We start from the raw sequence: 24,222 nt of genomic DNA on the forward strand, positions 1-24,222 counted from the left end.
AATAGCCCAATTTGTTTCCTGTAAATTCTTCAGAAAGCCAATGTGTTTCAGTTGCATTGGCTACCCTCCTTTCACCCTTTTACTAGACAATCATAATTCAGAAGCTAAAAAGCTAACTTCCATGGCCTTTTCTGAGTAAATATCTAGAGTAACAAAGTATTCAGATAGGCTAGCTAAGAAACAAGCTTAGCCTACCACTAGAATCAGAATTCTATTCTCTATCCAAATATGACATTTGTTTCCATTTCGAATTGAATTTAGCCTATCCTTTCTAAAATTACCATCATATATGGCTCATATGATATATTCCCTATGCATTTATTTATTCTTGATTTTGTCACTGTCAATTTACAGTTAAACCAGTTTTAACAAAATTGATGCTAACATAAGTATATAAGCTATCTAAAATTAGAGAAAACAGTATCATACCTTAGGGCCTGTAAAGGGTTTATGAATGAATTTACAATAGAAACAAATGTCATATTTGATTTAGGATAAAATTCTAATTCTAAAGGTAGGCTAAGTTAATTTCTTTGTTATCTGAATACTCTGTTAATCAAGACATTTACAATTTTTTGAACTAAACAGCATAATTGCAAAATAGTAGCTCCTTCCAAGCCTCTATTTAACCCTGTTTCTTAATACAGACATAGAGATAGACAATTACTAGGGTAAATAGCTCTTTTTGGGAAAGACTATTTTTCTTCAATATTCTGGAGAAATAGAGGCCAGTTGTGAGGGAAGTAACAAGAGCCCTGCCTTAATGAGGAAACTTTCAACAATAATTTGTCAGCATAAGTTAAAAATGTGGTCTTTGTTTTGACAAGCAATTGAAAAGAAAAAAAAATATATTTAATATTCCTGGCTTATAGAATAAATACATCAAGCCATAAAAGTTACATTTGTAGAACCAGAAGAAAATCATCTTTCTATTAATATGTGATTAAAGCTGAAACACTGAAAGGATATATACATCAAAATAGGGTAATTGGCATTTCCAAAAAGAGGTCCTTGCTGGTAAGTAAATTAACTAATAATTTCAAGTGTTTGACCTTAAATAGCTATAGTAATAACCATATTGAGGCATACCTTAGATCTTTAGCTATTCATTGATATGTACAACTCTTCTCAGTTCCTCTTTGGTAACAAAATGTAATGGTTTTAGTTTTACATAATTTTGCTCAATTGGATCCTAGTTTTTTACCTTATTAGTCAACTGACAGCTGTATCCAAGCCCCCTTTATGAGCTGAAGCAAATTTACTAAACCAATAAAAATAATATCATTAGCCATGTCAGTCATTGTTGCAGGAGAATGTCATGGAATCATAGATATATTGGTACCCCTTTAAGACGTGTAAATTGTTCTATAAGTAGTGTTTCCATTTGTGATAGTACTAGTGAAGTTGGCTCTACAAAATATACAGAAACTGAATTATATGTTAGTGCTAGATCAGATACCAGGAATTATGAACCCATATTGGATACTGTTTCTTTCTGGATCAAGCAAAGTTAATGATGACAATACTATTATTGAAGGACTTATGGTATTATATAACAATGTAGACTGTATTACTACAAAGATGAATGAGATTAAGTTGGTGATGTCAATGAGGCATTAAGTAAGTTTTTTTGCCTTCACTGAGGTGAAACCTAATCATACTGCATTTGCTCTTACTGATACACAAATTCAAGTGCCTAGATTTTAGCTACTCACCAATCTGTCAAAGCCAAATGGTAGAGGGATAGCAGTGTTTGTCAAATCTCTGCTCCAGGTAAGAGCTCTTACAGTAAATTCAGATTACAAGCCTTAGGTTGAGCAAATATGGATAAGGATTCTGCAGTGAAGTCTTCCTGTAGTCATAGGCTGTTTTTATAGAAGTCCCAGCTCCCCTTGTAAGACAAGTTCCCTTCTAGCAATTGCATATTCTATTAATAATGTCATGAAGCAATATTATAAGAATGTTCTTATTGCTGGAGATTTTAATTTACTGGAACTACAGTGGATTAATGAGTTTGCTGTTGCACAAGGGGTTGAAAACTCAAATTGCCCACTTCTGGAGTGCCTTCATGAACATTTGCTATACCAAGCAATTGATTTTCCGACCAGGTATAGAAGTGGGCAGAACCCAGCCCTAATAGACCTTTTGTTTATTAATGACTATGAGATGATCATTAGTATTGGCTCAGAACCACCATTTGGAGCAAGTGACCATGTTGCAATTACTTGTAGGCTTAGGTTGTACCCACAAAAGGATAATTGGATTAAGCATGTGTACACAAAGTATAACCAGGTTAGACAAGAGTTGGCACACCAGGATTGGTCATTCATTGATGATAAAAATATGGAGGAGGCTTGGCTTGAAATTAAAAGGGTTTTAATCAAAGCAACAGAAAAACATACAGTAATTTCCTTGAAAAGAAGACCCAAAACCTTAACATTTATCACTCATGTTGTCAAGCAAGCTGTATGTAAAAAGAAGAAGTATTGGAGCAAATATTAAACTAATCCCTCCAATGAAAGCTATGAGAATTTTAAACAATCACAAGCTCTGTCTATCTGTGATGACCCAGTGTATTTTATTTGTTATGCATATTATATTAATAAATTGAATTGAATAAAGTTAGGTATCTCATGAGAAAGCTTACAACAGAATATGAAGAGGGATTGACATTAGATTCAAAATCTAATCCTAAGAGATTTTGGAAGTATGCTTCAGCTTGGAATCCAGGGAGACACTTAGTTACAGAACTACTTGTGAATAACAATATAGTTAGTATCCCAAATGATATAGCTGAATTGAGTTGAAAATTTAAGTCAGTGTTCACGCCTCCAGATGGTGCCCCCTTACCAGAGGCACCAGAATATTCTATTAAGGAACCTATGCAAAAGATAACTGTGGCTGCCTCTGGCATGGAGTGGCATCTGAAGCTGCTTAATCCTAACAAATCAGTTGGTCCTGATGAAGTTCACCCATGAGTATTGAAAGAAGCTCATGCGGAAATAGCCCATCCCCTTACGAACATGTTTCAGAAGTCTCTTGATACTAAGCAGATTCATCATGGTCAGGTACTTCTTGCAGGGCCCCACAAGGCACAAAATTAGCTGGAATAATTTTCCTGGCTGTAATTAATTCCCTGCTTAACCATCACGACGACCATTACAAGTTTGTAGATGATCTATCCATAGTGCTTGCTTACCTGGTCAAAAACACTATCATAACAAAGCAGTTTTCAGACCAGTTATTTGATCAGCTAAAGACCAAATGCTCAAGTCATGATCTTACCATTAACGTAGCCAAGTCGAAGATAATTCGTTTCAACCCTCTGAAGCAGAATATAGATATGCCACTAGTCCCTTTCCCGATTGTGAACGAAATAAAAATCTTAGGAGTAACTTTCACTAGTGATTGTAGTTTCAGTGCCCATATTAATTTAACCATCCACAAGGCTAATGCAAGCCTTCAGACACTTACCAAAATGAGGCGTTTTGGGTATGATACTAAAAGCCTTCTCCATGCCTACACGTGTTATGTTTGCCCATTGCTCGAGTATGCGTGCCCGGTGTGGGGTCCATCTGCTATTCGCACAGTGTACCTATTAGATGACATAGAGTGCGTCCAGAAAAGAGCAACAAGGATTATACTCCAAGACCATGGCATACCCTACGATCAAGTCCGCACTAAATTAAATTTATCTCCACTTGAAGTCCAGCTGGAACACCTTATTCACCAATTTGGAAAATTCATCCTAGCCAATAAGAGCCACCGATCACTACTACCCAAACCAGCCCCTCCCAATAGCCGAACTTGATTACAAAATAAACTTGTACCCCCTAAAGTACGAACCAATCGATAAGCAAACTCATTTGTGCCTTTTTTCACATCAGTTTTTAATGCTGAGTTGTAGTGTGTGATTTTTGTTTAAATGTATGATTTTTGTGAAAAAACTGAATTTAGCTCTATGCTATGATAGTTTTTAAATATACCGATCTCTCTATCACTCTCCTCAAGACTGGCGGAATGCTAACATTACACCTGTACACAGAGGGGGTAGCCACAACAGAGTCTCCAATTTTTGACCCATTAGTCTTACATCTGTAGCTGGTAAAGTCTTGGAAGGAATTGTGAATACTCACATTGTTGAACACCTGACCACCAATGAGCTGCTCAGTGATAGTCAGCATGGCTTTAGACATGGGCACTTGGTTGAAACTAATTTGATTGATGCATATGATTATGTTACTGAGCATCTAGATCAAGCAATCCCTGTTGACTTGGTTCTAATGGATTTTGCAAAAGCCTTCAATAAAGTATGTCACCATCCACTAAGGACCAAGTTATTTGCATTTGGAATACATAACGAAATTGTAGAGTGGGTGCTCCAGTTTCTTTCTGGGACAAGGCAAAGGGTGGAAATATTTGGAAAAAATGGACAGGTATTCTTTTTAGAGGAGGTGAAGTATTAAGTGGAGTGCCCCAGGGAACCATCTTGGGACCAACTTTATTCAACATTTATATTAATGATGCACCAGCCACAGTCAAAAATAAAATAAGTATTTATGCTGATGACTCCAAACTCATTGGACCTGTAGATACACCTGATAGGAGAGCCTCTATGCAGAATGATCTGTGGGTACTTTCCCATTGGGCAACTTTGTGGAGGCTTGAATTCAATGTAAATAAATGTCAAACAATCCACTTTGGAAGAAAAATGAGAAAAATGCCCTTATCCTCTGTTAGGGATGGATGGATCAAGAAAGACTATTATCTCGTCTGAAGTGGAGAGAGAATTGGGGATCATAGTCGATAAAGAATTAAAATTCACTATACACACACAGACAGCTGTAGCCAATGCACTCCAAACCCTGGGCATTATAAAAAGAACAATCACTAGTAGGTCGCCTATGATTATGACTAAATTATATAAGGCATTGGTCAGGCCTCATTTGAAGTTTGGCATGGGTGTTGCTAGCCCCCTCAACAAAGATGGCCAACAGAAGTTAGAAACAGGCTACAAAAGCAATTGAGGGATACAAATACTTAAACTACTCATCCTGTCTGAAGAGGCTGAAACTCCCCACTCTTGTTTACACACGTAAATAGGGTGATATTATTATGATCCATAAGCTCCTGAATTATAACTCTCCATTAAATATTACTCCATTTAATCCTTATTTCACTGGACAGTGTGATTTAAGGTAATTAGATTCTGTAGTTTTATGAGGTAAATTCTAGTTCAGAGGCTTTTTGTTATTTTTGGAAGCAGTCTAATGAAGTTTGGTGAATAGATCTCTAAGGAATAAGTCATGAACCTTAATGATCTTCTGGGAAGATAATTTTGATTTACCTACCTCTATTTCTCCTTCTTCCAGAGAGCACTTACCTTTCGTGACCTTTCACAAACTTTTGTAGCCTTGGTTATTATAAAAGTCGAACCTTACACAATAAATTTTCTGTTCAAATAAGACACAAAAAAGTGTTTCAAGTGTATAAATTTGGTAAATCACAATTTATAAGGTTTTAAAGGCTTGTATAATCATTCTTATGCTTAGAAAAAAATGCTGGTAAATTTTTGTTTGTTTTTATATAGGCTTATTTATCTAGAAAAAAGTGAATCCATCAATCCTTAACTTGTTTCCAGCTATGATTTTAGGTATCACTCAATGCCTTTTTTATGCTCTTTTTAAATCTATTATTGCATCCATTACTTAAAATTTATGTATTCCAAATGTAGCTAATGCAATCCAATTCAATAAGCTTTTGAATTTAACATTTGTATTGAAAGGCCCATTTTCTATCCAATAACTTTACTGTATTATGACAGTAACAATTAGAAAAGATGAGAGAAAAATAACCAATGGCCATATTTGTTCAAAAATTATGGAAATGAGGCTAAATTAAAAAATGTTTCAATTGACAGAACTACAAAACTAAAAAAATTAAAAGAATATATATGAGAAACTGAAATGAATTATAAATTTAATAACTGAAGAAAACTAAATATAAAAGGAAAAATACCCTTGTTGATGTAGTTACAAAATATATACAATTAACATAATTTGATAATTAACATAATCAGGCTAAGAAATTGATAAACAACACTAATATAAATGTGCTGATACTTTTTCTACAACTTCTTCTATTTTTTTTTATCATTTTTGTTGAAGGTAAAGCAATATGTTATTTTTCACTTAGTTTTTCTTTGTATTGTTGTTAGGCTAACACAAAGTTCATTGCACAGAAAATGTAACCCTTTCTTCAGAGATTAGAAGAATATTCAAAAGTTTCAAATAGTCTAATATTAATAACTTCAATTTTTTGTGGGATTAGATTACTATAAATCAGTGCCTTTGAAATAGTCAACTTTTGAACAATAGATTCATAAGCAAATGGTACTTCATGTTTCTAACCATGTTTTAAATCCAGTTTTAGCAACTGTTGCTTTTTATGTAATGACAAAAATAAGTTATCTTCTGGAACACCCTTTAAGGGCTTAAGATCCAACTTCCCCAAGAAGGAATAATTACATGTAGAAAGAGAAAAAGAGACATCATTGCAACTTGGAATCTACATGGGCATAGCTAGCAGGGGCTCCAGATGGGCAATCCCTGTTCTAGGAAACTTAGCAATATTGAAAATTAACTCCAATTATATCCCCAGTATTAACCCCGATTTCACAAACATTGGAGATAAGACTTATTTTTACCTAGGCTTATAACATTTTGTGCTATGGATACAGGGCTGCCAAGAGATTTTTTGGATGACTTGGTTTGCACCACTACTGATAGTTGTTTGAGCAATCTTGCATTTGTATAACATTATTTTAGAGAAATAGAGAAGTCTTAATCCTTTTTAATAGGTGGAATTATTATCTTAAAGGTGTTTTTGTCTGAGCTAAATTCTTGGATCTGTAAGCTTTCTAGTGATTTTTGGAACATTGTGAACATCTCTTAATACCAATGGCAAAGCATGTAATTCTTTGTTTGGGTAGGAATGAAAAATATTCCATATTTTGTTTATATAAATTGTTTTATTGAAATTAAAATATGCAACTACAAACACAACACACAGCAAATAGCAATTTTTCAAGATTATTCTTGCTTGTCGTAACAGACATGATCTAAATTTGAAAAATAAAATTTTCTCTGTCTCAATTTGAAAAAAAATATGTGCAAAACTAAGATTTTTTCTTTAAAAAGAACTATATATAAAACTCATTGTGAATTCCAGAGGCTGACACTGCTCAACCCTTAATTTCTTAGGAAATCTGGTCTAATTTTCTTGAAATTTGTATGCTTATTTCTCGTGTAACATTGACACACTTTTTAATGTCAGATTTACTTTCTTTTGATACCCACCCTTTTGCCTACTAGCAGTGTCTACAAAAAATTTGTCACTGCTAGATTTCATACTTAAGATTAAGAAAACTTGTACTGGGTAATTTTCCATATATTCCCACTCTGCTTAATCTTTTTTATGCAATATAGTGAAAATTTGAATAGGGCAGTAGTAGTGCTGAATAAACAGTTTTCAGAAACTGTTTTTATCTTTTGGATGTTGAACAAATTATGAAGAGGAAAATATATGTATTTTTAAATGGAGTACACCAAATATTATTGCATTTTTGGGTTCTGCAAAAAATTCTAGATGTTTTTCAGGCTTAGTGTTCTGTAGGCCTGCCTATCTTTAACCATTTATAGGATAATGATAGTTGGAAGTCAAGGGAAATGGTTTGCACATTCCTATTCTAGTTTTTTTTTAAGCTATGTATAATTATTTGCTGGTAACACCAAATGAGGTTTCAAAACCGATACTTTGTTTGAACCTTGTTTGGTACAACCTACAGATAATTTCAGATAGCTTATAAAAAACTAAGATAGAAATGTGCCAGGGGTGGATCTGGAGCAATGTGACAGGGGTGCCAATGAGTAAATTCTTGGGGGAGGAGGGCAATGTGACAAAGGTGCCAATAATTGACAAATTTATTCAAAAAAGAGTAAAGAAAAGAAAGAAAACAGGATAAGAGGACGCCAGAAAAAATCTTGTGGGGTCTCCCCTGGCCCCCCGGATCTGCCAGTGGAAGGTGCAAACCATTCCTTTTAATTTTTCAAGGCTAAAGTTTTAAATACTGTCAAAGAATCAAAATGGTCAACTTCTAATTTTTAATATGTTGTAAAAAGTAGGAGATAGGTATGGGGCATTACATATGAAAAATGTCCATATTATATGTAGAAACCAAAAATTCATTAATATGTAGGGTATTCTGTTTAAGAAAAATATATTTTTTGTTCTCCACACTTTTTAGATTGCCACAAAAAATTTATTTTCTAAAAACTACTTTAAAAGTTGTCATACTCAAACATTTCCTCTGTATTGGACCACAAAAAAGCTAAGGGGGTGGGAGAATACCAAAAATGACCCTGTACATATATCAGCATCTTACCCTGTGCTCCCTGCACTAGTCATCTTATTCTATGCATGATCTTCCTTTTAATTAGATTATCATCATTCTTTCTACTGCTATCCACTTTCTAAAATTATTTTAGATGATATTTTATCCACATTCTATTGTAATTTGCTTAGGCTTAACTATATTTATTTTTAAGTTGAGGCTGCTGAAGCCTGCTTGAACAAAGGACCCATGATAAAGCTTATTTTGAGGTTTTATTAATTGAGAAATCTTCTAAGGGCTACGTCTGGGACAGTCAGGGGAGTAGGATGCATTGTCAGAAAAGCAAATGACATGTGGAAGTAGCTTAAGATAAGGAATCTTATGGTTCTGCTTTCATTTGCTTAGCGTCTTTCATTAGAAGTGGCCAACCAGTATATATTCACCTAGAAAAACATTTCTGATTAAGAAATTTCTTTTAAATTGGGATTAGGTTACTTTGCATTACAAACCTGATGCTGATGGAAAATAGGTTAGGGTAAGATACCCAGTAGTTGGACAACCAATCAGTTCAACAGTAAATTTTCTGTCATGTCATCTAAAAAGTGAATTGTTTTCCTATTAGATTTTTCTAATTTTTTTCAATAAGTATGTAATTAGCTTGAATATGTAACCCTAACAATTTGAGTATGCACATCATCAAGCCCAATTTTTGACACGCTTTGAGCTTTAGCGTAGAATCTTAAAGCTAGAGCAGATTATTCGAATCATAGACGTTTGTTGTCAAGGATTCATTAAGTCTAAGGCAAGTGTTTGAAGCAGAATCAGTGTATGTCAAGGTAAGTATGACTGTCTCTAATATATGACAGTGTATGGCTAGGATGTAAGGGTAACTTTTGTCCAGGTTTAAACATTTTAGGTTTTCTCAGATTGTAGTTAGACAATCATAACTAGCCTAGTCTCACCTATCATTCAATCCAAATATCTACGTCTTGTGTGAGATTAGGAAATTTTTGTCCATGTTTGTAAAAGATGCATTTTAATCAAACTTTTTGTCCAAGAATATGCACTGTCCAAGCACTGTGGGTATTACCTTAGCCAATCAAACACACCAACAGAATCAGCAAAGTTTTGTATATATTCTTTGGCCATATCTGGCCCATTGCTGGGGATGGATCATATATACTATGGTGGGTTAGTACCTATTATGTCTGGAAGCAGTGTTCATTTGGGAATCAAAAGTATTGTTCTTTGTATTATCATAGAGACCAGGCCATGCAAAAGAGTTTTACCAGAAATAAATAAAAAAACAAGTTTTTTTTAAAATGAAAATAAGGAGCGCCATTAAAACTTAAAACGAACAGAAATTACTCCATATGTGAAAGGGGATTTTCCTCCTCAACGCCCGCTCTTTATGCTAAAGTTTGACTCTTTATCTTAACACTACTTTTTAAAACAGTGAAAACCTTTAGCGTAAAGAGCGGGACGTTGAGGAGGAAAAGCCCCTTTCACATACGGAGTAATTTCTGTTCGTTTTAAGTTTTAATGTCGCTCCTTACTTTCATTGAAAAAAAAATTGTTTTTTTATTTAATTTCTGGACGTTTTTGAATTAATACATGTTTTGATCTTGGCTCTCTGTACATAAATAATTAAAACGAAATTTGCATATTAATTTTTTTTTTGGCTAAATGGCTTTCTCATTGTTTTAATCGGAAGATTTAGAGAAAAAAGGAGCGAGGGAGGAAGCCTAGTTGCCCTCCAATTTTTTGATTACTTAAAAAGGTAACTAGAACTTCTAATTTTTTACGAACGTTTTCATTAGTAAAAAATATACGTAACTTACGAATTAACTTACATAATGGACTTCTGTATTTGTATGTTTTTATTGCGTATTTGAGGGGTTTACCCCTCGTCAATACCTCACTCTTTACACTAAAGCTTAAATTTTATCCCAATTCCTTAAGAATGACCCCTGAATAGCAAAGGCCGTAGAATAAATAGTTGAAATTTATAAAAATGCTTTAGCGTAAAGAGCAAGGTATTACGAGGAGGTAAACCCCTCATATGCCTAATAATTTCTGCACGTTTTAAGTTTTAATGCTGCTTCTCACTTTCAGTAGAAAAAATTTCATATTTATTTTTTCATCGTTTGTTTTTAAATAATGCTAGAAAATCCTGCGCCCCCTTCATTGAAAGTCTCTTCCCCCATGAGAAGTTCCTCCATGGAAAGATCCTCCCACGTAACCCCCCCCCCCTCAACTCTCCCTCCCAAACCAAAAATATCCCCCTGAAAATGTCTTTACACTTCCCAGTAACCTTTACTATATGTAAACAGAGGTCAAAGTTTGTAACTTGCAGCACCTCCCACGGGGACTGCAGGGGAGTAAGTCGTTCCCAAAGACATTGTTATTAGGTTTTTCGACTATGGTGAATAACATGGCTATCTCAGAATTTTGATCCGGTAACTTTGGGGAAAAATGAGCGTGGGAGGGGGCCTAGGTGCCCTCCAATTTTTTGGTCACTTAAAAAGGGCACTAGAACTTTTAATTTCCGTTAAAATTATCCCTCTCGCTACATTCTAGGACCACTGGGTTGATAAGATCACCCCTGAAAAAAAAAAAAACAACAAAAAAACAAATAAACACTCATCCGTGATTTGTCTTCTGGCAAAAAAAATGCAAAATTCCACATTTTTGTAGATATGAGCTTGAAACTTCTACAATAAGGTTCTCTGATACGCTGAATCTAATGGTGTGATTTTCGTTAAGATTGTATGACTTTTAGGGGGTGTTTCCCTCTATTTACTAAAATGAGGCAAATTTTCTCAGGCTCGTAACTTTTAATGGGTAAGACTAATCTTGATGAAACTTATATATTTAAAATCAGCATTAAAATGCGATTCTTTTGATGTAGCTCGTTGTATCAAAATTCCATTTTTTAGAGTTTTGGTTACTATTGAGCCGGGTCGCTCCTTACTACAGTTCGTTACCACGAACTGTTTGATTAAATAAAAAAAACAAGTCTTTTAACTGAAAATAAGGAGCGACATTAAAAGTTAAAACGAACAGAAATTACTTCGTATATGAAAGGGGCTGCTTCCTCCTCAACGCTCCGCTCTTTACGCTAAAGTTAGACATTTTCTCTCAACTCCACTTTTTAAAACAGTAAAAAACGCTTCTAAGTATACTGCCTTTGCTACCGTAAATCTCTGCATATCCAGTATCCTAACCCAATATCTCACCATGGTCACTAGCCTCATAGATCGGAGCGATACTAGCCGAAAAGTTTTTTTTTACTGTTTTTAAAAGAAGAGTTGAGAGAAAGAGTCAAACTTTAGCGTAAAGAGCGGGGCGTTGATGAGGAAAAGCCCCTTTAATATACGGAGTACTTAATATACGGAGTAATTACGCTAAAGATTGATTCTTTCTCTTAACTCTACTTCTTAAAACAGTAAAAAACTTTAGCGTAAAGAGCAGGGCGTTGATGAGGAAGCAGCCCCTTTCATATACGAAGTAATTTCTGTTCGGTTTTAAGTTTTAATGTCGCTCCTTACTTTCAGTAGAAAAAACTTGTTTTTTTATTTAATTAACAAGAAGAAACATAAGCGACATTATATTTGTCATGGGTAGGCATGTGTGTTGCATTGGTACTCGTAACCTGGCGAATAAGAAAAGAAATAAGACGAATCGAGCGTTAAAGGGATAAGGAAGAATGCCCATTGAAGAGATAAAAAGAGATATGTTGAAGAGATAAAAAAGGAAAAGAAAATAATTGGCATGGTTGTAAAAACTAAAATAATTATTTGCTAGTTTATTTTCCTTGGTTGGGATTTCTTTTGATTTGAACGTGTGTATAAAAAATAATGAAAAAAATTGTTCAAGGGGGAAGACTTCACAGCCAATTTCCCAGTTCAGGTCTTTGCACTCAAGCCAAATTTAATGAATTAATTGCGGTTTCCAACAAGAATTTCTGTAATGTTTGATGAAAATCGAGTCACAGTCTTGCAGAAATGAAACAACACATAGCAATTGAGCCATAAGGCTCTTTGCCACAATTCTTGACTCTTTGCCACAATTCTACTTTTTAAAACAATTAAAAACTTTAGCGTAAAGAGCGTGGGACTGCGGAGGGGATAACCCATTTCATATACGGAGTAATTTCTGTTCGTTTTAATTTTTAATATCGCTCCTTACTTTCATTTAAAAAAACTAGTTTTTTTTATTTAATTTCTGAACGTTTTTGAATTAATGCATGTTTGATTTTGGCTCTCCGCACATAAATTATTGAAATGAATTTTTTTTGGCTAAATGGCTTTCTCTTAGTTTTGATCAGACGATTTTGAGAAATAAGGGGTGGGGAAGGAGGCCTAGCTGCCCTCCAATTTTTCGGTTACTTAAAAAGGCTACTAGAACTTTTAATATTCTACGAACGTTTTTATTAGTAAAAAATATACGTAACTTAAGAATTAACTTACGTAACAAACTTTTATATTCTTATATTTTTATTATGTGTACGAGGGGGTTTGTACCCTCGTTAATACCTCGCTCTTTACACTAAATCGTAAGTTTTGTCCCAATTCTTTAAGAATGACTCCTGAATCTAAAAGGCCATAGAATAAATAGTTGAAATCACTAAAAATATTTTAGCATAAAGAGCGAGGTATTTATCTCCTCCTAAATACCTCGCTCTTTATGCTAAAGTATTTTTAGAACCCCTCATATGCGTAATAATCTCTGTTCGTTTTAAATTTCAATGCTATTCCTTACTTTCATTTGAAAAAACGTTTTCATGTTTATTTTTTCATTGTTTTTTTTATAGTAATGCTAGAAAATCCTGCGCCCTTTTCATTGAATTTTTCTTCCCCCATGACATATTCCTCAAAGGAAAGATCCTCTCACAAAGCCCTCTCCCATCAACCCCACCCCCCAAACCAAAAAATCCCCATGAAAACGTCTGTACACTTCCCAATAACCATTACTATATGTAAACACTGGTCAAAGTTTGTAACTTGCAGCCCCTCCCTCAGGGATTGTGGGGGAGTAAGTCATTCCCAAAGACATAGTTATTATGGTTTTCGACTATGCTGAACAAAATGGCTATCTTAAAATTTTAATCTGTTGACTTTTGGAAAAAAATGAGCATGGGAGGGGGCCTATTTGCCCTCCAATTTTTTTGGTCACTTAAAAAGGACACTAGAACTTTTCATTTCCGTTAGAATGAGCCCTCTCGCGACATTCTAGGACAACTTGGTCGATAAGATGACCCCGGGAAAAAAAAAACAAAAAACAAATAAACACGCACCCGTGATTTGTCTTCTGGCAAAAAATACAAAATTCCACATTTTTTAGATAGGAGCTTGAAATTTTTGCTATAGAGTTCTCTGATATACCGAATGCGATAGTGTGATTTTCGTTAAGATTCTATGACTTTTAGGGGATGTTTCCCCCTTTTTTCCAAAATAGGGCAAATTTTCTCAGGCTCGTAACTTTTGATGACAAAGACTAAATTAATTGAAACTTATATATTTAGAATCAGCGTAAAAATTCAATTCTTTTGATGTATCTTTTAGCATCAAAATTCCGTTTTTTAGAATTTCGTTTACTATTGAGCCGGGTCGCCCCTTACCACGAACTGTTTGAAAAGAAAATAATTCGGTATTTCGGGGCTTCTGACATTATTACTCCTTTGCGGAAGTTAGGCTCAAAATTGAAAAAGGATTATATTTTTTCTCTGGGCCCCTTCCACCTCTTAGTTCGTTTATTTTCCCGTTAGTTTTCACCTGTTTTCGCTTTATAGTTGTGTTATCTTTTAGCAGTTCTTTCGTTAGTTGAGTTATGGTTGTGGTATATATGTTTTATCGCTCGTATAGTTGTGTTATTTTCAAATTATACTCCATAATAGAGAGGCTCCGAACACCCAGCATTGTATATTAAGCTCTCAATTTGACGTTTTTCTTCTAACGTGACCAGATTCGTCCTGCGCCCTTTTCATTGAATTTTTTCCCCCATTGCATATTTCTCCAAGGAAAGATCCTCCCACATAGCCCCCTCCCTCAACCCTACCCCCAAAACCAAAAAAAATCCCCCTGAAAACGTCTGTACACTTCCCAATAACCATTATTATATGTAAACACTGGTTGAAGTTTGTAACTTGCAACCCCTCCCCCAGGGACTGTGGGGGAGTAAGTCATCCCCAAAAACATAGTTATTATGATTTTCGACTATGCTAAACAAAATGGCTATCTCAAAATTTTGATCCGTTGACTTTGGGAAAAAAATGAGCGTGGGAGGGGGCCTAGATGCCCTCCAATTTTTCGTCACTTAAAAAGGGCACTAGAACTTTGCATTTCCGTTATAATGAGCCCTCTTGCGACATTCTAGGACCACTTGGTCGATACGATGACCCCTGGGAAAAAAAAACAAAAAAAAACAAACAAACAAATAAACACGCACCCGTGATTTGTCTTCTGGCAAAAAATTCAAAATTCCATATTTTGTAGATAGGAGCTTGAAACTTCTACAGCAGGGTTCTCTGATACGCTGAATCTGATGGTGTCATTTTCGTTAAGATCCTACGACTTTTAGGGGGTGTTTCCCCCTATTTTCCTAAATAAGGCAAATTTTCTCAGGCTCATAACATTTGATGGGCAAGACTAAACTTGATGAAACTTATATATTTAAAATCAGCATTAAAATGCGATTCTTTTGATGTAGCTATTGATATCAAAATTCAATTTTTTAGAGTTTTGGTTACTATTGAGCCGGATCGCTCCTTACTACAATTCGTTACCACGAACTGTTTGATACATTTCTTTTGATATCCTTCAACTTTCTGAAAACTCACTAAGAATTTCACGACTAACAGTTCTTACCAGACGTTTGGTGTTTTCTTGGACAGGGCAATTCCACCAGTTATTAGAAAACGATAAATTCAAAGACCACACTGCCTTTCCATGACGATAAATAAAAAGTTCATAGATTACTATGTACATATCAATGAACGTTGGAACATAACTGCAAGCATAAGTTGCTCTGAATGAAGGATGAAGCCTAAAGGGATCAGAAAATGCATTGAAAAAGAAATGAAACCAGAAATGAACATAAATTACCACAAATAAATATGGGATCTCTGCTTGCCCCCTAAAGTTTCCTTAAAGTATTGAGTTCCATTTGTTATCTATTGGAAACTAACTACATTAATTAAATAGAAAGTTTTGTCGAGCCAACTGTCTCTTTTAAAATGAAAATAGACACAAAATTATGATACAGTTCTAGATTTATTGTTAGATCTCCTGTGTTTGCAGTTTTTTGGTTTTTCTTCCTATAGAATTGCTGGTGTTTGTGACATAAAACTAATTATGCTTATTACAAAAAGACAAATTGATAAACTGTTTGGCAGATAAAAAGCCTGAATGCATTTTAAATTTAGTAGACAAAATTGTGTCAGGAATCCTAAGTCTTCTGCAACTGAACTTTTCTTAAAGTTTAAAATCTTTAAATTTTGAAAAGAAAGGTTTTGATATGATGACACAAAAACTATCTTGGTAGGTTTTTTTTGTCTATTTTATTATGAATGAAACTGAACGTTGAGAAGGCAAAAGAGATCATATGGTAGTATATGTTAAAAAGAATACGATTACGCTTATACTTTTGAATTGGTGACTATGTAAGCGAGATCCCAAAGGGATAACCATAGATGACCATGGGGAATGCTGGGAACTTCAATACCTCTCTAAGAATACACAAGAATGGCAATGCTTTTTATTAACGTACTTCTAACATTTAAGATTTTCTTTGAAAAGGTCTTTTCTTCGGTCTTAACTGTCTTTTATAATATTTTTTTTAAGGTTTTCATCATGTCAGTGGTGTTATTTTATTGAAACTAAGGGGGTAAGACTAATTTTTTCTAAGCTTTTAGGTTGGGATAATCTTGTGGTCTCTTCCATGATCTCAATATACATTCTAAAGGAGCTATCTTCAAATGAAAATACTATGACAGTCAGTTTTTAAAATCAATAGGGATGGGGGAATATCCCCTTCCTTTCATTGACATCTCTGCCTCATCTGGAAAATTTTCCTGGAAAGTTTCTAATAGTTTAGCATATTTATGTGAACCTTGGACAAAATTATGCGATACAAAGCAGAATTGAAGAAAATATTGACTTTCGAGTTTGTTTATTAATTTGTCTTATTTTTATAGATGACACACAGAACAAAATTGCCTATATAACATACAACAAGAAAGAAGACTGCACCTTGGCAGTAGAGAAGCTGAACAAGACCATTTTCAATGGTCACCGAATTACTGTCAGAATCAGTGGTAAGAAAAAGTTAGAAGGAGAAGAGAGTAAAGACATTGAAACTACAAAAGTTCAAGAAATTTATGAAGATAAAGAAAAGGAGGTACTAGACACAACCAAGACTGAAAAAATTAACCGGAAGGCAAGACTGATAGTAAGAAATCTGTCATTTAAGGTAAGAACTTTTTAATTCTTTGTTTAAAACTGCAAGGTAGGTGCAGAAAACATGGTCAGCGTGCCATTTCAAAGAAGTATGAGTAATTTCATGGCCAGGAAATCAACATGCTCATAAAATAAACAAATGAAAAAAATACAAAAAGAGTTTTGTCTTTAAAGTTGGTTTAATTTCAATTTGTTTCTGTTTTTTTTTTAAATTAGATTGATTAAACTGGGTTTTAAACAAGAACCAAGAGCTCATATGGCACCTGTGACACGGTCGGAACCTAAAACTAGCCTCGGTACTAGAGTTATCGATTTTGCTGTTCTTTGTTTATGGCAATTATTACAAAGATTAACTTGCAAATACGGTGTTCATGTAGTCTCTCCTTGTTCGGTATTCTACCTGTAAAATGACTGTTCTCAAGTCCATTTTCGCAGGTCCCTGACATACCTGCCAATTTTCATTTTCATAGCAGGTCGAGAAGCACCGAACTCGCCAAAGCACTAGAAATCCCTCCAACTCCCACAAAGAGATCGGATCTGGCCCAGTTATGTCAATCACGTATCTAGAACTTGTGCTTATTCTCGAACTCACCAAAGCACTAGAAATCCCCCCAACTCCTCCAAAAAGATCGGGTCCGGTCTGGTTATGTCAGTCACGTATCTAGAACTTGTGCATATTCTTCCCATCAAGTTTCATACCAATCTCTCCACTTTAAGTGTTTTCTAAGATTTCCGGTTTCCAAAATTTAAGCTTCCCATCTCCACCCCCAATGTCCCCAGATTTGATCCGTGTTGAAATGGAGCATCTAAGACATGAGATCTTTCTATATATCAAGTTTCATTAAGATCTGATCACCCATTAATAAGATAAACATACCTCAATTTTAATGATTTTTCCTCCCTCCAGCCCCCCCCCCAAATGGTCGAATCGGAGAAACGACTGTTATCAAGTCAATTTTGCAGGTCCCTGACACTCCTACCAATTTTCATCGTCCTAGCATGTCCAAAAGCACCAAACTCGCCAAAGCACTGGAACCCCCCTCCCCCAACTCCCCCAAAGAGAGCGAATCCAGTCCGGTTATGTCAATCATGTATGTAGGACTTGTCCGTATTCCTCCCACCAAGTTTCATCCTGATCTCTCCACTCAAAGCATTTTCCAAGATATCCGGTTTCCCCCTCCAACACCCATAAATGTCACCAGATCCGGTCGAAGTTTAAAATAAGAGCTCTGAGATACGAAGTCCTTCTAAACATCAGATTTCATTAATATATGATTACCTATTCGTAAGTTAAAAATACCAAATTTTTTCTAATTATCCGAATTAACCGTCCCTCCACTCCCTCCCAGATGGTTGAATTGGGGAAGTGACTATTTCTAATTTAATCTGGTCTGGTCCCTGATAGCCTGCCAACTTTCATTGTCCTAGCTTATCTGGAAGTGCCCAAACTAGTAAAACCGGGGCCGACAGACCAACCGACAGACCGATGGACAGAAATGGCGATTACTATATGGCACTTGGCTGACGGGCAAGTGCCATAAAAACTATTTATTTACTTTTAGTAATAATCTTTTTCGTCATTTTCGTATCAATCCTAATTTGTTGGAAATATCCTGTCAAAGTTAATTCAATAAATGCACAAATACCCTTAAGATGATGGAGGAGGGGGAACAAAAATACTAAAAGGGTATTTTAAGACTCACGTTTTTTTAAGTTTTTCTCCATCCTTCCCTTTGTGTTTATGTTTTGTAAATTCCTGTGATGAAGGTAAACAAAGTGGTGGTCCCACTTCGCAGCTGAACTTCATAGACTATAGAGACATTGTCTATGAAGCAATCCTTGAATTTTAAGCTCAAGTGTTAAGAATTGATGCAAAATAAGGGTTTCTTTATAAGTAGTACAATTTTTTTTTGAATTAGCAAGCACATTTTTATATTTGAGATTAGTTATATGTATGCTGCAGATACAGTAACAGTAGCTCAACCTTAATTAAGAGGAGAGGGTGGAAGATCTTTCCAAGAAGTTTGTGCAATGCCTAATATTGAAATTTTCTAGGAACTTATTCTTTTTCCTGAACTTTCTCTCCATGAAATTGTTCTGAAAAGATTCTCTCTCTTAGATTCATTTTTAAATGAACCTATAAATGGTTCAATCCCATCCTCTTTGGGTCAGACCTGCCTGTGTCTGTTACCCTAGTAATATAACTTGTTGGTGAAGCAATGGGTACTCTCCACAAATGTGTCTTATAATGTTTAAGTGGCTTGTTGTAAATCAAAATCGTGATCAGTTCCCTATTCTGTGTTAGATAAGTTACACTAAAGCTTGCTTACTTAGACTTAGGGGGTTCCCACGTCTGAAGGCGCATAAGGCAGCAACACTGGTTCGCCACGACGACCTGTCGTGAGCCATCGACCAAAGCTCCTCCATCGAAGACACCGCCAACTTCGCCTTCTTCTCTAGCATCCTGCCAATGGTTATTTTGAGTGTCCCTGACTTGCGGAGGCCAGGGGGTGTCCAGCACCATGTGTCATGTGGCAGCCGTCTATCAGCCATTCGCATCATGTGCCCCCAATACAACCATCGTTGCTTTCTAATGACATCGAGGACGGGGGTATGATTTGTCATGCTATGAATCTCATCATTTCTTATTCTCTCCGCCCAATGTATATTCAAAATAGATCTTAGGCAGTTATTACTGAATGCCCGTAGCGGTTTTTCTAGTTGCGCAGTGATGCTCCAAGTTTCACAGACATATACAAGGACGGAAAGGATATTGCTATTATAAATTCTGAGCTTTAGCTTCTGGGAATATTTGCTATTTCTCCAAGCATTTATAAGACAATTGAAGGCAGAGCCAGCCAATGCTATTCGGCACAAAATTTTTCTTTCAGGATTTGCATCTTGCGTAAGAATGCTGCCGAGATATTTGAACTCTCTCACTACTTCAATTTCCTCTTTGTTGACCAAGAGTCATTCAGCTAAGTCAGGAATGACGACATTTGACATTGATTTAGTCTTGCTAGCGTTTATGCAGAGTCCAATAGCGTTTGCCACACGCCCAAGTTCATTTATATTGTGTTGTATAGCTTCTGATTTGTGAGCGAAGAGTGCAATATCGTCCGCAAAAACAACATCATGAAGTTCCTTTAGTGGGTTTAATTGTAGACCCCCACTGAAGCTACATCCACGAAGCACAAAATCTATGACTGTGGCAAATAATAATGGCGATAGAATGCAGCCCTGCCTTACACCTGACTGAACGCTGAATCAATCCGTTAGGCAACCTTCTGTTTGTACTGCGCACATAATAAATAGGTATAGTGCTTTAATTATATTTATAGTTTCAATCGGGATCTCGTAATGCATTAGAATTTTCCACATGGTCTCTCGGTGTATCGAGTCGAAGGCCTTGAGAAAGTCTATGAATTCTATGAGAAGTTGAACTTGCCATTCCTTAGATTCTTTGAGCAGGACTTTCAGGCTAAATATTAGGTCGCAACACGATCTGTTTTGGCGGAATCCATGTTGTTCATCTCTCAGAACTTTCTCAACTTTACTTTGAATTCTATTGAGAATATTTGGCACAAAACCTTGCTACCAACTGATTGTAAAGCGACGCCTCTCCTGTTATCACATTTAGTCTCTTGTCCTTTTTTGAAGAGTTTGACAATTACTACCTTTGGCCATTCACTCGGGACTTTTTCATCATCCCAAACAGGCGACAAAAGTTTAAATAAGGGGACTGCTAGGGCGCTTCTACCATATTTCAACATTTCTGGGGGTATGCCATCGTTGCCGGCTGCCTTTCCGTTTTTCAAAGTCTTTAGAGCCTCTTTTCCTTCACTCAGCAAGAGAGGTCCGGAATATATTCCAAGATCGAACAATGTTTCTTCAGGGATATTTAAAGAAGTTGTGGAGGCACCTGATTTAATACCTCGCTGAAATGCTCTATCCAGCATCGGATTATGTCATCCGTCTTGGTTAATAAGATGCCTTCTTTGCTTTCAACTTGGGTCGAAGAAGACTTCGAAATACCCGCAAGCTCTTTCGCTATAGCGTAAACAGTACGACTATCTGCCCGCCTGGCGGCTACTTCAGTCTGCTCAACCATAGTTTCGAGGTACGCTCTCTTATCATTCCTAGTCCGTGTTTTGACTTGTTTATAGAGACGCTTATACTGCGCTTTCAGATCATCTAGATATTCTCTAGTGCATTTAGTGTTATGCTCATGCCTATCTACGAGAATTTTGACTTCTGCCCTTTGATCAATGATATCCCAGGTACTTTCAGATATCCACTACTCTTTCTTCTTCCTGTTATATCCCACAACTTCTTGTGCCACCTCTTTCAGGGATTCGACGGTATTTTCCCATTGGTTATCAATTGACAACTCGTCCCTTAGCATGGGAAACTTATTTGACAAAGTAGATGTATACTTTTGTAATACATACGGGTCCTGCAGTTTTCTCACATTAAATGTTTTTACTGACCGCTGGGGCTTTATGACAGTTTTTAGTCTCAGCTTAAACTTAGCAACAACAAGTGGATGGTCGGAATAGCAGTCGGCACCTCGAAAGGTCCTAACATTCTCTAAACAACGTTGTCTGTGCTTGGCAATTAAAATATGGTCTATTTAATTTCTTGTTAAACCATCAGGCGAGTTCCAAGTATATTTGTGTATTTGTTTATGAGGGAACATTGATGTGCCGAAGATAAGTTCATGAGTCAAACAGAAGTCAATTAAACGTGTGCCATTATCATTGATTTCCCCCAGTCCATGCTTGCCAAGGATAGCTGGGGCATAGGAGGCATCACTTCCAACTTTAGCGTTAAAGTCACCATACACGGTCACAATATCATGCCAATGCGCTTTAGCACCAACATTTGACAACACGCGATAAAAATCATCTTTGGTTTGATAATAGGTATCATTGGTTGGGGCATACACAACAATAACTGTCAGTTTGGCCTGCGAAGTGGCAAAGCGAGCACGAAGGATCCGCTCATTAATAGGTTCCCAGTCCACTAGGCATTTTTTGGTCCAACTGCTTAATGCCATTTAAACACCTGCCTCTTTTCTAGTTTCAGGTCCAGAATACAAAATATGGTATGTCTCACTATTCAAAGTACCAAAACCGGTAAGTCTGGTCTTAGAAAGTCCAGTAATGTCAATACGGAACTTATCAAGGCAGTATTTACATCTTCGCCAACTTTTTCCCCGCTCGGGCCTTAGACGTTCTGACAATTTTTCAGTGAAAATAATAACTAAATTGCCACTAGGAGGGAAATAGAATCATCAAATGTTTCAGGAATTTCTCAAGATATGTGACTTGTAAACTTTAGCTGAGTATTATTTTTTTTCATATCTCTTTTTGTTTGTATCTAGGGTATGTTACAATTGCAAAAACAAGACAAAGAGCTTACAATGTATTAAAGTAGCTGTGTCTCTGTATCTATTCTTTAATTAAACTAAGCGCTGTCATTACAGACTTTTATAATTTATTCTGTTGAGTGAGAACTATTGTTCTTATATTTTCGTCTATTTACATGTAACTCTTCTTTTTTGGTTTATTCAAAAGGTTTATATTCCCTGAAAACCAATCCTTGTACTTATCGGTCGATAATTATAGACTTTTGATTACAGGATTAGGGCTAACGCCCCTCTATGCCTTCTAAAGATTATAACCCCATCTGTGCATTGATTAAAAAAATACATTTTAAGCTATTCTATATAACGTTAACAAATCCAAAATAGTCAAGACTTTCAGGAATTAATATCAGAATAACTTAAATTGTACCATAACTGGTATTCTACCACAACAATACCATAACTTAAATTGTCAATCTACGTTCATTTATTCTTTTTAATAACCTTGGTGATTATGGTATTTTTATTCTGTTATGTCAAGACGCATAAAAACATATGGCTTATATAAAAAGTGCAGTTGACATTCTCGTCTTTAGAAGATATTGGGGGTGATAGCCTTTCTTCTGTTTGTGGCAATTTCAATTAGTTTTAAGTTTGAATAGGTTATTTACTGCAATTTCTGTTCTTCATGGGTTCATTTGTTTATTAATAATGATTAATGATCGTTTTATGCATGAATTATTATTTGACTTTGTTTCTACTCATTGCTGGTTTGATATAGCCCTTTATTTTTCTTTGAAACACTGCTTTTGGAGAAAAAGTTTTTTAGATTACTCAGGTATAAATCTCATTACTTCAACACTTTAACATGTAACTAGTGAAAAACAAAACTCAGTAATTAAATTAAATTAAAGAACTTGGTCATTCATCTCCAATCACAAACAATACTGATACAAAATCAAAATCCTTTTTTAGAGGGTTCTCCCTGGAAGGTGTACACTTTGGCATTCTGAATAATCGTGGATGGGAGGGAGGCGGACGTAAAGATAGCCACTTCACAAAAAAGAATCTATAAAATATCCGTCCTTCACCCTCTCATATGCCAAGTGAATTTTTAGACCACAGTTAATTAGCGTATCGCGTAAGAAGGCTTAAGAAAGTTTGCAATGAAAATTGGGAACGAAAGTCAAAGAAAAGGGGAATTATGAAAGGAAAAAATGGACGTTTATCTAATGAATAATTGGGGCTCCAGGCCCACCACACCCCCATGTCCTACTGGTCAAAACACCAAGAAAGAAACCAAAAATACAAAGAAGCTAATCTACAATATTTCAAACTTTGCAAATCTTCTCTTCTTCTACTCCTCATCTGTGTTTAGTCTACGGGTTACCAATTATGCTTGGAAGAGCTTGACCTAAGATTCACTGCCATCCGTCGTGTTTCAAGTACTGCACCATTGGAATAACGGGCTGTATAACCATCGTAAACATGTTTTTATTTTGAAAAAGATAATAATCCTCGTAATTTAGCGTAAATACCGTCGGGATTGGCCTGCCGTGTGAGAGAAAAAATGCATATACCCAACGAACCACTTAGAAAAAGGGACAGTATCTTGTGGGTTCTAAGTAATTAAATAGTAAGGAACTTGCGGCACGAGTAAAGGTGAAGGTCTTGGAGGAATATGTCCTAACTAGTAATGGGAAGAGTATCTCCCAGGGGCCATAATTTGGATAGGCTAGACCTTGGTAAGGTAATTAATTGCTCATGCAAGGCCATAATCCTTTATTGGCTGAGGGGAATGACTGTCATATCTGACCTCCAGATAGGGTTTCCTCCCCACCACATACTGAGGTCAACTACCTCAAAAAGTTCATAGGACAGACCTCCAACCCCTTCTCATGCTCTCGTTATGCACCTTCAGTACCACGTGAATTTTTCAATACCCTTTGTTGTTCTTCCCCTTTTACATCTCGATATTCTCGGTTTTACACTAAGAAGTTCTA

General features: G+C 35.8%; 1 protein-coding gene across 1 annotated transcript in view; it reads left to right on the forward strand.

Annotated features, from left to right (window-relative positions):
• Positions 1 to 2,633: 2,633 nt before the first annotated feature.
• LOC136032457 (RNA-binding protein 28-like) overlaps positions 2,634 to 24,222 on the forward strand; it is a 52,867-nt gene continuing 31,278 nt past the window's right edge. Inside the window, exons 1-4 of the mRNA XM_065712768.1 lie at positions 2,634 to 2,775; positions 4,102 to 4,310; positions 6,880 to 6,910; positions 16,590 to 16,864. Of these exons, the coding sequence (XP_065568840.1) occupies positions 2,634 to 2,775; positions 4,102 to 4,310; positions 6,880 to 6,910; positions 16,590 to 16,864 (657 nt within the window). The remainder of the gene's footprint in view (positions 2,776 to 4,101; positions 4,311 to 6,879; positions 6,911 to 16,589; positions 16,865 to 24,222) is intronic.

The sequence above is a fragment of the Artemia franciscana genome, chromosome 10 (assembly GCF_032884065.1).
Source record: "Artemia franciscana chromosome 10, ASM3288406v1, whole genome shotgun sequence".
Taxonomy (NCBI): Eukaryota; Metazoa; Arthropoda; class Branchiopoda; order Anostraca; family Artemiidae; genus Artemia; species Artemia franciscana.